This window comes from Rhea americana, unplaced genomic scaffold, assembly GCF_003343005.1.
Source record: "Rhea americana isolate MKP2758 unplaced genomic scaffold, rheAme1 scaffold_258, whole genome shotgun sequence".
NCBI lineage: Eukaryota > Metazoa > Chordata > Aves > Rheiformes > Rheidae > Rhea > Rhea americana.
Window position 1 is genome coordinate 660,039 of NW_028186377.1, and position 14,616 is coordinate 674,654.

Here is a 14,616-nt window from a genome sequence, read left to right on the forward strand (position 1 = left end):
TTTCAAAGCTAAATAAATGTTGAAAACGATGAGATCACTAGAATCTTTTTTCAATATATCAAGTAGATATATTTCTGCTTCCTTAAGCTATTACAGCTATAGTAACCTCATCATTATGGCATCATACTGACAAAACACAAGCATTCCCAACAATTCCAGAACTTTAAAAACACACTATATCACTCCTAATCTGATCTGCTTCTCTTTACTTAGCTTCCCCTCTAGCTTCTATTCTCCACCCAACTTCCCAATCCCCACCAACTCTCACTCTGTTTACCTACCTCCTTCTGTCACACCTCACTCCATATAAATTCTTCCCACTTGCCATTAACAGCATTCAATCCTGATCTCTAGGTTCCTCATTTCAATATACTCTCATTCTTTACAGTTCTAGCTCTCATTCCCTCTGCAAGTTATTCTGATAGTTTTTTTTTTCCAAATTACATACTCCCAACAGTTCTAAGAGCACTAAAACATTTATCAGCTTTTCAGTTCAGGGCCTGAAGAACAAAGCCCAGAATGTCACAGAGAATACAAGAATATCTAGAAAGCTTTTGCTCAGAAACTGAAGTTTGTTCAAGTCTGGTAAACTCATGGGGTAAATGTGTGAATTATTTTTTTTTAGCATCACAAATCTGTATGAATTGGTACATACTACAACTATCCTATTGCTTAGAAAAAGCATTTCAGTAGACTTTTAGAAAGACTAGTTCATTAAAATAATTGTGTAAGCAACACTAACGAACATTAATCTTACAGTCTTAAAAATTTAAKMTTAAAATCTTAATATTAATTACAAACCCTCTTTTCAACTGCTAATAAGCAATAAGCAACTCAACAGTGTGACCTCACACATTGCCTCTTTCTACTTCCCACATCCAAAAAATATATATAATTCAATTCATTCCATAGTTGTATAGGACTGGGGTAGGCTATGATGTATAGATTAGCGCTGAAAAAGAGGAAAATATTCTCAGAAGAATATACAGAAGAAAGAAGAATCACCAAATCATAGGAGAAGGAAGAAGAAAGATCCTGGTTCTCATTGAAAGTCTAAAGAAAGAAAATAACTAATGAAGGCTGCATGGTGAACAGGGCTGATGCTTATACTTTAAAAGCACTGCACATTGCCATATAAACTTTGGTACAGAAAAAGCAAGGATTTGTAGAAGAGGAAAACAATCTCATGGTTAAGATAAATGACTGCCATTTGAGAAAAACGGTTCCATTCCTGATTCTGGTCGAGTACATAAACTGTGTCAAGTATGCAACTTAAACCACACTTTTCAAAAAAGTACCCACTAAAAGACAGCTGCTCAGCTTCGGATCTGACTTGTGAAAACACTGAGTACTTGCAGCTGTAGTAATTCAGAAATGTATTCCTACATAGAAGTTTCTATTAACTTACCAAATAGGCTGGGGGAAAAAAGAAAAAGAGTCTCTGTCTCAGATCTGCCACCCAAAAGCAGTAGCAAACTTATTGCAAAGATGATTCACTTCTACATGTAAAAGATTCACAAGCAGCACAACAAGTTATCAGTATTTCATCAGGATACGACTCATATCATTTGATTCGTTTTTTAGACTTGGGATTTGCAAATCTATAATAAGTCTACAAAGGCAACTAATGAAGATGTGACCTGTAAGTCAGTACTTAAGCATTCTGCTTATTTTACACACGTGTCTTCTCTTGTCTTTTAAATCAAACTTTTACATTTAAAAAATAGTTAAAGTTCTCCATTTGTCTTATAAAACAGGTAACACTGARAAACATTAAGATATCAGGTATGTAGGTCACTAACCAGAATCAAAGTATAACTCAACAATTTTAACATAATAACTGCTTTTTGCAAATACAAAGTTAATTAATACCTCTTCATTTTTCAGGAACTCTTACATCTTTCTCCGAAAAGCTACCACATATAACAGCAGACAACATACAAAAATCTGACTCAAACACAGTTTTGCTCCTGGGTATGGAGACCTACCAGTAATTCTATGAAGTCTGCTAGAGAATTCACTATCATCATTAATTTTATACTAATCTGCTCAAACATAAAGTGTGTCAGATAGTAGAATCTAACCCTCTCTGGTTACTAACTAGTGAGAGCTAACTGGCATTATGGGAGGCAGAACACAAGCTTAAATTTACTATTGAGCATGTAAGTTTGAATTTTGTGCCAGATAGCATTTCTATGAGAAGGCAACAGCACAGTCCAAGAGGCTAAGAGAGACAAGCAGCAAGAATATAAGCTTTGCAGGAAAGAAGGAAAACAAAGGTTGGCAGACATGAAACATGTAAAACAAAATAGAGCAAAAACAAACAAAACCACATCTGAGGTAGATTAGAAACACATTGCCTTTCAACAGCATTTTGATGCTAAAGATGTTGATAACCCTGTAAAATAAATAATGAGAACCCCATGCAAATTCAAAGATCATTTTCTGAACTTCATTTACTGAGCTGTAATTTCCAGAAGGTCCCTTAAACCACTTTAAACATTTATATTTTTAGCATGGTATTCTCTTTCAATATTTGTCTTCAGATCCTCCCCACCAAAAGACTAAAAGGTAAGTTTAAAACATTATGGTTCATTATTAGACATCCAAAATGCCCTGATGTTGTCTTTCTATTCTTGGATATTCATCATTTAACAAAACCCAGGCAAAATAACATACAAATTGTTTCAAGATCCTCACATCATCAATTGTCAGTAATTCAAACACACCCTGATAGTTCTAGAATGACTGTTGAAGCTATAAGTTGTGAGTAAAGTTATAAATGTATGAATCCCTACTAGTAATTTTACTGCAGTTTTGTAATGTAGACTTAAATCAACTAGTAAAGAAAGTTAAGCAGTACTAACAGATTTATAGTTACAATTACCTCTAGTGCTGCATGAGACAGGTAGGTTTAATAACTAACTATCAATTGGTGAGAAGAGGCTCTCTGCAGAGGGCTGGGGTCTTAAAAAGCTCATTAAAAATGAGCAAATGATCAAAAGATGAAAATAGAGATCCCCCTCCACTTTTTTTTTTTTTAAGTCAGTCAGAAATGCAATGAAGTAGAAAGTAAATTCAATAAGCATAGTACATTGATGCACATACTCATCTCTCATTAGCACCTTACATGGAAYGTTATTTAAAATACAGTACTAATTTTTATGCCACATTATTAAGAGACACAACCTAAATTGCATGCACAACAATACAGTAATATGTAAGAAGCTGCTATTTGTTCTTAAATGGAAAACAGTACAAAAAACTAAAAATCTTCTTAGGGCACTGAGTATGCTCCCATTTCATTGATCATAGTCCTGACAAAAATCATGTAGGTGCCCACAATCAGTCTTTCGCTTTACTCACAGTTGCACCGGCTTCACAGGTAGTTAGACGATATTGCTTTAAAGTCCCACTAGTGGGCTTAGCTTACTCAGTCACTCTGTACAGCACAGCCAGGGTGCAGAGGGTTCAGCATGCCTCTTACTAGCCATAACTGCTGCTTCTTTAAAGAAAATACTGGACTTATGTTTCCTACACAATCTTCCTTTTCTGCTTCCTCTTTTTCATCACACATGCATGTGCAAAGACATGTACAGAAACAAGAGTAAACAGCTTAGTGTTTGGAAGGGTCATGATAAGCAGRGAAGGGAAAGTAAAGAAGGCAATGGCAGGAGTAGGTGACAACCCACGGAGTGTGTACGGAACAAAGGAGGACAGGAACAACTTGTCTACAAGGGAAACTCACTGGTTCAGCTGAATGAATGCAAACCAAGATGTAGCTGTAAATAAAAAGCAGGACAAACTGTGTTTAGAACCAGACCAGCTGATTACTAGTAGATACTGATAGCAGCATATAGCTGATTACTAGCAGATACTATGTTAGTTGTGCATACAGATATGATCTGAGTCAGAAGGAAACAGCACCCAAATGCAATTACTGCCAATTCAAAGGGACAGATCCTCTTTCTTCTATTTAACTTCTGACTACAACATCCACTTCATGGTCTACTACAGTTCTAGTGTTTCATGCACTACAAAACACAAAACTGCCACCCAAAGATGTATAACTGTATCACTCCCTCAAATTGTTAATCATATAATTAATATCAATTTAAACTACTCTCTTTGCTAATAAGTTTCACAACCTCCTTTTATAATTCTTGTTTTGTCACCAGCCTTTTCTCCGTAGTTCCACACCACCATGGTTTTCAGACCATTCCCCACTGCACTTTGCACCCTTGGTATGGCCTTCTTGCATATCTCAATTTCATGAATTGTCTTATTAATTTCAAAGTTGAACGTGAACATTTTTCCCATTCAGTTGGAATCAAAGATGGGGAATTTCTGTGACTGATATTTAATAGGTAATTTGCTTTCTTATGTTCTGAGGATAGTGGTTTAGGTCAGATGGTTTAAAACTGAAGAAACTACATTTCCCTCCCTGAAGAACACTCTGTTATTTCATTTCCTGATAAAATATCTGGTAACTGAAGCAACTCTTCTTATTTAAGCAACATCTTTTGCTTTATTTTCCTGGAAAAATTTGACTTCTCTGGAATGAATGTCACTACTGATGAAAAAAATTCCCCCATTCAGTTTCATGTCTACACTCCCCTCTTTCCTATTCACAACCTCTTTTACATGAGCAGGAAGGAGGTAGGCTAAGTTCTGTTAAAAACAGAAAAAGAATAGTTTGTATTCAAACTAGCCTATTCTTTGGAAATAGCAGGAAGATGCAGTATGTTCTATTCATTTTTAATACCAGCATTCATCAAATAATCTGATGCTAACTGTACTGACTGTAATCACTTCTTTCCTTGTACAAGTGCCTACAATTCTGAAATGGACAAAAGAAAGATGTTCTTGGGCTTCTTTCTCATTAAGAACTCTTTTTTTAATTTTAGAATTTATAAATATTGGTGTTTCATAAAACATACACCTAATGAGTTTTACTGTTTCTATTGTACAGTAGGTCAGTATCATTTTTTTCCCAAGTATCTAACTGGAGGAAAGAAAAGCATTTAAGAAATATAAACACAGATACAAAGTTGCAAAAGGACAGAGTAACCCATGCTTATGATTAACCATACTTAAGAGTAGGAATACTTTCTTGATCACTTCCTGTAAAGACCCTCAAAATAACAGTTAAATAAATATGTATGTTAGGTGTGAGCTCATTTATATGAAACAATTGTATTTTATTCAATTTTGTATTGTTCTATGACATCTGACCACTAAATTAAACAACAAGATTTTGTGAAAAACTTGAGATCCAGGAATCATTACATATCAAACAAGATAACAGAAACATTTTTTAGAACTGGCCATGATCCTACAAGCAGTGTAAGTATACTGCACTTTTAGGGAAGCATAAGCCGCCCAGTAAAAGTACTAAGAATTACTGATGCAGACTGAAAGATCATCTACGAGTATTTTTCAAGAATTTTCATTGAGTACTCTTAGGTATTTTGCCAGAGATGCTACTTTTCTCTATACTCTGAGGAACATGTAGAAAATGATCACAGGCAGGGACAACAAGGAATTTTAAGGTGTCTAAACGGTGATTTCTACATTTGTTAGGCAGTTCTGAATGGCTTTTTCAGGACAATACTAAAGACCTCCAACAAAAGATATTTACACATGGTAGGATCTGAGTGGGGTTTACCACTTTCCTTTGTGTGAGTTCAGATAARCCTGTTCAAATCCCCTGCTTCTGTATGGTTTCAGCTACCATGATTCAAAGCTTGTAATTCTCATTTAAGGATAAGAAAGAGGGAAAAGAGAAGCATTACATCTCATAGGAAGGGACAGAGGTGTGAAACATGATCTTAGCTTTATGTCAGCTTATGAGGGTAGTTCCAAAAGGCAAGTGTCTTTCACTTGATATGCCATTCCGAGTTGCAGCTCTCAGGGATTTAATGAGCCAGAGTTCCCTAGATTCAACATTCATATGAAAAATCAGGTCCTCTAATACAGAGGAGAATCCTAAAGATCAAATTACTTGGCAAGGAATCCAGAAATCAACCAAAAAGCTTACAGAGATTCCCATCCATGCTGATCCAAAAGCACTAATTTAGATGATGATGATGATGATAAAAGATCTAACCCTCTTGTTTTTACTGAGTAAGGTCTTACAGCTTGGGATCAGCTATGAGAAAAACCTTTCCTTTGTAGCTTATATTGATGGAGCTGGAGACTAGAGAAATAATGTTATTTAATTTGCTAGGAAAGGAGAAAATAAGTGGAAAGGAGGAACTTGATGGACATAAGAAAGTGGAGGAGAAAGGATGTTCTTCAATTATGAAGTTCCAAAATTTTCATAAATTTATCCAAAAAAGTGATTCCCCTGTGTCTTGGACTACAGGAGAAAATTCAGAAACTAGTTTCAGACTGCATTGTGCTAGTTTGTTTTTTTGATCGTTAATGTCAATTATAAGAAACTTAATGTGACAGAAATTAAAAAAAAAAGAAATTGAAGATATAAGTAAGCAAGTCTGATGACCAAAATTCTCTCAGTTGTCTAAATAAAGTGAAAATACTAAGTTAAGTTTGTGTTATATGTAAGTATTCAAAAAGTTCAAATTTAATTTTAAAACAGATTAGTTAAATCACATTAACCCCTGGACTGATTCTCTTACTGAAGTAAAACCAGTTCAATATGAACATCTGAAAACACATATAAGGTCAATTGACAAGTCCATTAAAAAAAATTTTTTTTGGTTAATACAGATTTTAAAAAAAGTTAAACAAAATGAATTATGTTCTTTCTGGAAAAGATATTTAACACTATACAACACTAGCCAGACTGCAGAATATCATGTTTTTTCCCCCAAGAAATACGGTAATTAGACTGATAAGAGACAGTCATTTCTGTCTCAGAATCTAATCTATACAGTTAAACAACCAAAAATAAAAATGCATTCAAACATTTAAGATACAATCACAACAACAACAAAAAAGGGAGATCTTTTATTGTTCCAGAAGCATTAACCACTTCCCTCATAAGTAGAAAGAYCTTGCTCCAAGAACTTAAAATCTAAGTAGTGTAAAAGACAGTTTCTTCTTTCTCATAAAGGTATCATTCCTTAACATATGCTCAGCACCAGAGACCAAAGAAATGCTGTGAATTATAGCTCTTTTTAATATCACTCTATTTTCTCAATTTAGAAACTTTTTTCCAATTACAGAATTAAAAAGAAAATCACAGAAAGCAAGAAAAGTTATTTAACAACTACCATATATAGAATTAAACAAGGCTAACAGTCCATTGAAGAGCTTAACCTTGCCAAAAGGCACAATTAAAAGCCAGTAAAACGGATCTTAATTATTCTAATGACTACATAGCTAACTGGCAAGTATAATGACATTTATTTTCAATTTAGTCTAAGGAGAAGGTATTTTGGGGAACGCTGTTGAAACACTAACTTTATTCAGAAATTGCCTGAAATGGAAGGGAAGCAAGAGCTTTGGAAGATGTTTGTATGAGCTTTTCATTTATTATGAGCATGCAACAGACAACTACATTCACTGAAGAACAGACTGTACTCCTTTATTTATGCTAAACTATTTACTAGCTCCTCCTCTACGCTCTATCTTGAAAAAGTATTCCTTTAAATTAAATACACTCTGTGATAGCATTTCATATATTATATGAAGAAATTATAAAAATTGCTTCCAAAACATCAAATAGTAACAGACAGGCTGCTGTAACAATTTTTGCAAACAATTTTATCTGATACAATTTTTAATGAAATGTATTTCGTATGAATATTTCGTATGAATATTTCGTATGAATACTGAACAAAGTTGGTTAAAAAAAATGGCTTTTGCAAATTTTGCACCCATCATAAACTCAGTAAAAAAGTAAAACTGCAAGTTTTTGTAGGAGGGCTGCTTTAAAACAAAATACAGCTACCACCAGTGTTTTTTTAATCATTCTGTCAACAAGCAATTAACGTATTCTGCATCTCAGCAAAGTTAAAGTGCTTAAAAAACGTATTTCGATCTGAAAATGTATAATATTAAAGTATTATTACCTAGTAACATTAGGAAACAATATATATAAACTATCTTTTTTTTTTAGGTTATGGCTTTTTTAAATTAAATTACATGCAGAATATTTTTTACTGGTAATAGTAAACATCTCTTTTCAACTGTTTCACCAGAAGTAATGTAGTGGTAACTATAATGTAACCACTTTGACCCTGCTTGAGCACTTGAGCAGGGGGTTTGGACCAGATGATCTCCAGAAGTCCCTTTCAACCTCAACAATTCTGTGCTTCTGTGACACTACGGGGGGGGGGGGGGAGGGACGACAAAAAAACACACACAAAACTGAATTTTTCAATAAAATAGATTGTGAAATGCTTCAGAAAATAATACTGGAGCACAGAAGGAATGGGAGCACTACTAGAGACCACAGAACCACAGAAACATTTGACTGGAAGGTCATGTAATCGAAAACTCCTGCTCAAAGCAGAGCTTAGTTCAAAGCTAGTTTAGCCTGGTCATGGCCCTATCCAGTTGTGTTTTGGAAATTTCCAAGGATGCAGTCTCAATAACTGCCCTGGCAACCTGTCACTGTTTTATCACTCTCACATACCCAGTTGGAATTTCCCCTGTTGCACCCTGTGACCATTGTCTCCTGTCCTTTCACTGTGCACAACAGAGTCTGGCCCCATCTTCCACGCATCTCCTTCTGACAAGGCAGAACTACTACTACGATGTTATGGTCTTTTAAGTCACAGAAAAGCACATCTACCTTTCAAAGTGGAACGGCTAGCAGGTCTCCCAACATTATTTTTCTGATGCTTTGTCGACATACGTTTCATCTGTCGGGGTGTACTAGGAGGAGAAGTTCCATAGAAAGTGTCAGCACTTGCTTCATCTGATAATTCCTCTGGTTCAGATTCAGAGACCTTGCAAGTAGCATCTTCTGATTTGCACTCTGTCCTGAAGAGAATAAAATTAAATCAAGATGTTAAAAATTCAGATTTTTTACTTGCAGTAGCTGTTTAGAAAGCTAATCAATATGCTCCAATCACAGTAAGTTCTCTGTATTTTCCTGCCACACCCACATAAATTATCCCAAGCTTTTAATCACACACATCCAGGCAATCTTCCAACAAAGTGCACACACTCTACAACAAAGAGGATGTATAGCCAGAGTGTCATTAGAAAAGCAGCATAAAAAACAGCTTACATTTAGCATATTTGTTTGTAAAAAGACTTGTGACAAATCTAAAACAAGAGATATATGAAACAAAACAAGGCTCAAAAATACAAATATAATGCAAGAAAGTCAATTTAATCAGTGGCAGAGACAACAGTAGAAGTCTTTCTTCCAATCCTCTACTCCCTAACTTGTACTGCTATGCAGGCAACTTCTCACTTCACTGGAAAGGCACTCCACCCTTTCCAAAATTTATAACAAGCACAGTACAGCTGAATGTATCTTTCCACTGATTTTAATACTAAGTAAGTTTAGTCTCAGAACTTTTTTCTTGGAGCAAGAAAATAACAGGGTCTCATAGCACCTTTCCAATTAGCCCCAGCTACTTTGGCCTTTGGGAAAAATGCAGACCAATACTTAAAAAGAATTTAGGGGTTACACATACACAACACTAAAGATGATGCAAATATATGCTCTTCAAAACAGAAGCTGTCCTTTTAATAGCACTGATCTTGCAAAAATTAATASAGGTGGTTGGCTTAACCACTGGGAGCTATATGATTGATTTCAGCAGATGATATATCTTTTTGCAGAATAAATGCCCGTGTCTGTACAGAGTCCAGAACAAGGGCTTTCCAATCCCCATTGAGACCTTTCTTTGCTATTACACCTACTACTATTGGCAGAGACTGTAGAGTAGTATTACATGTAGTATTACAGGACATACTCTTTTATTTTTAGATGTTGTCTTATCTTTGTACTCTTCCAAAATTCTAAATTATTTTGATTCAAATTGTTCAAAGATAAAACAATAAAGTAACATTCCCCTTCCCCCCTTTTTTTTTTCTTCAGTGAGGAACAGGCCTGGAGGGAAAAAGAACTGCACATTATCACACAGTTAAAGCTAGCAATGGTACAATTCCAYGCCAGAACAAGACAATCTAAATCCTGACTTGCTGTGACTTTGAGCTCCCCTTCATTTCAGCTACAAGTTCCTAGCCTTTCTTTGAGTCAGTTCTGGCACTTCTACAATTGCCAAAGTCAATGCCAGGAGCTGATCCATTTATAAACTAACACAGCAAAAAAATGCCATTAAGTTTTCATATGGAAACTGAGCAAGCTCAAAGCACATCTTCCAGCACTAGCTCCAGGGAATGGACAAGGCAGAGGAAGAGGGCCTTAAGTTTGGATCAGTTCACATTGCCGAAGAACTAATATCCCCTGGAAAACAAAACAAAACTTTTTCCTGGTTTATATCATTTTTGTTGTATATCTACTATCATTCTGTATCATTGCCTGGCTGTTTYGCCAATTTTTTTCTCGGAACCATGAAAGTAGCAATATTTTCTACTGCTGAAGTGGTAACTACAAAGGATTCTGTATTACAGTTAGCACTGGGTTACAGTGCTGCCATAGCCATTAAGAGTTCGTKTGCACATTCTGTATAAACAAAACTAGAGGGATTTATTGCAGCATCATGGAAAATACCACGCTGAAGTAAAACAATGTTAACTTCTAAATTTAACACTAGTTGTACAGCTAGAAAACAGAAAATTAGATATTTTCGCATAATAAGCAATTGCAATATTAGCTTCAACACAAAGCAAAATAAAGACAAAGATGAGGGAGCTATTTGTGTAAAAAMTAAGGTAGTGATTTCACAGCACTATTCAAACAATTTAAAATAATTTTAACTGAACTTCAATTCTGACCTATGGTCATATCTAATTTCCTTAACTTAGTTTTTTTAATGTAGGTATGATAAACACACAAATACACACCTGTTCTATACTTCTGTGGCAAGGAAAGAAAAAATGTATATATAAAATTTACCTAGAGTTATGATAAAAAGACCCTTTGTCTTAACTCTTAGAGTACTTGGTATAATCCACCAAGTATTATATAATGTATTTATTTCTGCTTTTCATACGAGCTTCCAATCAGGTATAGTGGAAATACATAAGAGTACGCTTTAAAGAATACTTTTACATGTGTAAGTAGGGACAAAAAAAAAAAAAAAACTTAGTTTTATTACTCCTTCCCTGGCCAACGAGGAAAGATGAAATCTTCCTCTCACAAGAGAGGTCACATGTAAAGCATCTACAACTGGGGATACGTGCAGCCTCATATTAGGACCTGCTTTAAAAATAAAACATGACAAATACAATAAATCAGCAATTGAGGCAGATACTCTTTCATTCTTCTTGGGGAACACTTGCTCTGTCCAACTGAGAAAGATTACCTCAGTACCGTGGCAGCCAGGCACAATACCCCGGACAACTAGATCTCCTGTGAGTGATCAATGTCATACAGCAACAGCATTACTCTCAGAGAACAGCTAAAGGAACAACTGAACTTCAGGACATTTTATGCTTCTCACTGACAGAGATTATAAGTTGATCAAATTCATACATGGCTACAAGCAATGTTAAGAAAGTCTGAACTAACTCATTGCTCCACCAGCAATACATCATTTGAATTCTTCACAATACTAGTATCAAAAAGGCAGTGCAACCTAAYGAAATCCTTTGGACAATGGAGGCTTCAGGAGAACATGGATGGAATCATGACAGGCTTTCATCCTCTCTCACTATCCCCTGCTATCACTGTCCACCCCAGCTGATCTTGATCTCACCAGGGTAAATGCAGAAAAGGAGGAAAAAGGGAAGAAGAGGAGGACTCCAGGACCAAGTCAAGTCCCTAACTGACTTAATTCAATGGATAGGCTGCAGTTTGAAGTGACACCAGGCTTTCTGCCTTCTCTCAGGCTATGGRACCCATTACCGCAGCACAGTCCTCTCTCATCATCAGCACTACCCACTGGTGCTGCATATGCAATTATTTTGCTTTAACATACATCTAGGAGAAGAATAAGCACCACTCTAACTCAGAGGGGTAAGAAATGCGGTCTGCCTCCATCCCTTCAGATGTGTCATTCTTGGAGCAGGCCTGCAAGTGGCACCATCTTGATTCTGGTGCAGGCATGAATCTCAATTCATGCAGGCAAAGAAATATTTACCCAGATCATACAGAGCAAGGCTGACATCAGTCAATCACAAATTGCATCTTACTTCCTACCATTTTTGAGCCAGAAAAGAATTTTGTTCATGCTCTGATGGCTTGATCGGGTATGACAGGTGGAAGAAACATGCCAGCCAGCCTGTAAACTGGCATGGAGATTAACAAATAWATAAATAAATTATAAAACAGATATTATACTGTTACTTTGTTTTGAGCTGTAAGTAAAAATAAATACTGTTAACATCCAGAATAGTTTTGTTCTCTAAACGAAATACTGCAAAGCCCTGGATACACTTACTATGTGAAATTTCTCTTCTCACGTTACAGCTGAAAGATGTACAGATGAAAGCACACAAGTTGATTAGCTATTGTAAATAAGCTTTAGAGGTTACCTAAGAAAAACAACTCAGGTGGTACCTTAGCACCATCTGTAGTCTAAGGCAAGTCCTACAGTGAACTTGGCCAAAACAACAACTACACAGTATCAGTACTATTTTTAGCCTAGCTTCCTAGTCTTGTGAAATCATGCTGCTTGTATGTCTTCTAATTTAATTAGCTGCTATCAGCCAAGTATAACAAAGAAGTAGTTTTTGGATGTAATTTGTTCTTACAAATTTAGGTGGATGAATAAGTGGAAAAGGATCTTGCAAATGCTGAACCAGGAAAATGGAACACAAGCTTCCATCCACTTGGACAGTAGAAAAAAAATATTTCAAAAGAACTCCTGCAAACTGCCCTATTACAAGAGAAACTTCATGCAGAGCACTACCCTCTGATTTTGCCAAAGACGAATCAACCACAAGAGACTAARCCACATGAAATAAGAAGTCATTAGTTCCAATGCTTATGGAACTATTTTTTCAGTGATCTCACTGGCCAGGCGAGGCAGAGGGTGGAGTAGCAATGCGCTTGTGGGACTGGCAGAACAGATCCTGAGGCACTTGCATTAGGTTTCCATTCCAAGACAGCTTAATACTACRGCAAGTTACCTTGTTATAATAGACCAGCAAAAACAGTTTTCCTTCTGTTTTTAAACAAATAACCTCTTCTAAGAGTATAATAATAATATTTCTTCACCAAGCTGACTAAACTTGCTGTTATCTTCAAAGACCATAAGCTAGTTCTTTTTTCAACAGTTGCTGCATTGCTTGCTTCCTGGTATGTCTGATGAGAGGGCATGGAGTCACAAACACCCTCCAATCTCATACCTTAGGTGTACACACAGCTATATAGTAGGATCTGGACTAACACACTCAAAATTCAGTTGTGTTTTTTTTTTTTTTTCTGGATAACTTAGTAAGCTGTTCTTTAATCTGTTAACACAAAACATAGAGCATGAAAAGACACATTGCAAAACAGCAGTCATGCTCTACAGAACCGCTCTGTTAGCAGCTGACAAGATGTGCTAACTTAATCTGGCAGCCCTGTTTGGAAAGAGGAGGGCACAAGCTGCAAATCAAGTTTAAAAAAATTCAAATGCTCAGTTTAAGATTTGCGTGCATGGAGATTATGTAAACAAAGGTTGTTTCTCAAATCAGAGCTCAGATCAGTCGCAATGAACACAAAGATTCAGTTTCACCAAGGAAAGCCTTGTTGTGCAACAGTGCACTACACACATGAGGTCCGGACTAAAGCAACTACATCRGCTTAGTAACACTGGTATAAATTTTTATCACACAGACAAAAATCAAATAGCTTTCAGAYGTATAAGGTTATTAGCAGAAATCCTCTCATATTAACAGCACAGTTATCCTTTTAACAGACTACTGACATAGCGCAGAAAAGTAGCACACTTAACATTACAAACACTAACCAGAGAGTAAGGAAATCTACAAAAYCCATAAAAATGGGTTTGGTAAACCTAAGTCAAATGATAATAGTTTTGGTTATCATACAGAATTGTTGGTTCCTAGCTATAGTTACAAGCAGAAAAGTCTGGGAAACACTAATCAAAATTAGTTTGTTGTTTGCCACCAAAAACTGCACATTCTCCACCACAGCCATTGAAAACTGTCCTAATTTTAATTTGTCTGCCTCCAAAAAAGCAGAAGTTCAAAGGATTAAAATATAAGTTACAGTTTGTCAAATATACCAAGAAAAGTGTAAAATCTAATGCTTATGAGGAACATGGAAAGCGCACAATTTTCACATCAGTCCATTTACAGGCTTCTCCGAGCCTCAGTTTTAAAGAGCAATCCACCTCAGTTTTTCCCTGGGAATAAAGAAGAGACTGTAGTCAAGACACACAAATCAGGAACACCAGGAAAGTTGTAGGAGCAGTATTAAAAAAATAAATAAATAAAAATAAAATAAAAACAGCTCTGTTTTCAAAACAAAAGAAAAATCCCACAAGAATCTTTCCAACTAGTATCACTCTGTAATATGCAGTAGTTACATTTCAGCCAGAATCAGAAAGATAG

The 14,616-nt window shown here is 35.8% G+C and overlaps 1 protein-coding gene across 6 annotated transcripts in view; it reads right to left on the bottom strand.

Annotated features, from left to right (window-relative positions):
• The window catches only part of MAP3K4 (mitogen-activated protein kinase kinase kinase 4), an 80,780-nt gene that overhangs the window by 54,206 nt on the left and 11,958 nt on the right, over positions 1 to 14,616 (bottom strand). For all 6 annotated transcript variants that reach the window (XM_085307415.1, XM_085307413.1, XM_085307414.1 and 3 more), the window contains exon 2: positions 8,765 to 8,955. In XM_085307415.1, the coding sequence (XP_085163541.1) occupies positions 8,765 to 8,955 (191 nt within the window). The remainder of the gene's footprint in view (positions 1 to 8,764; positions 8,956 to 14,616) is intronic.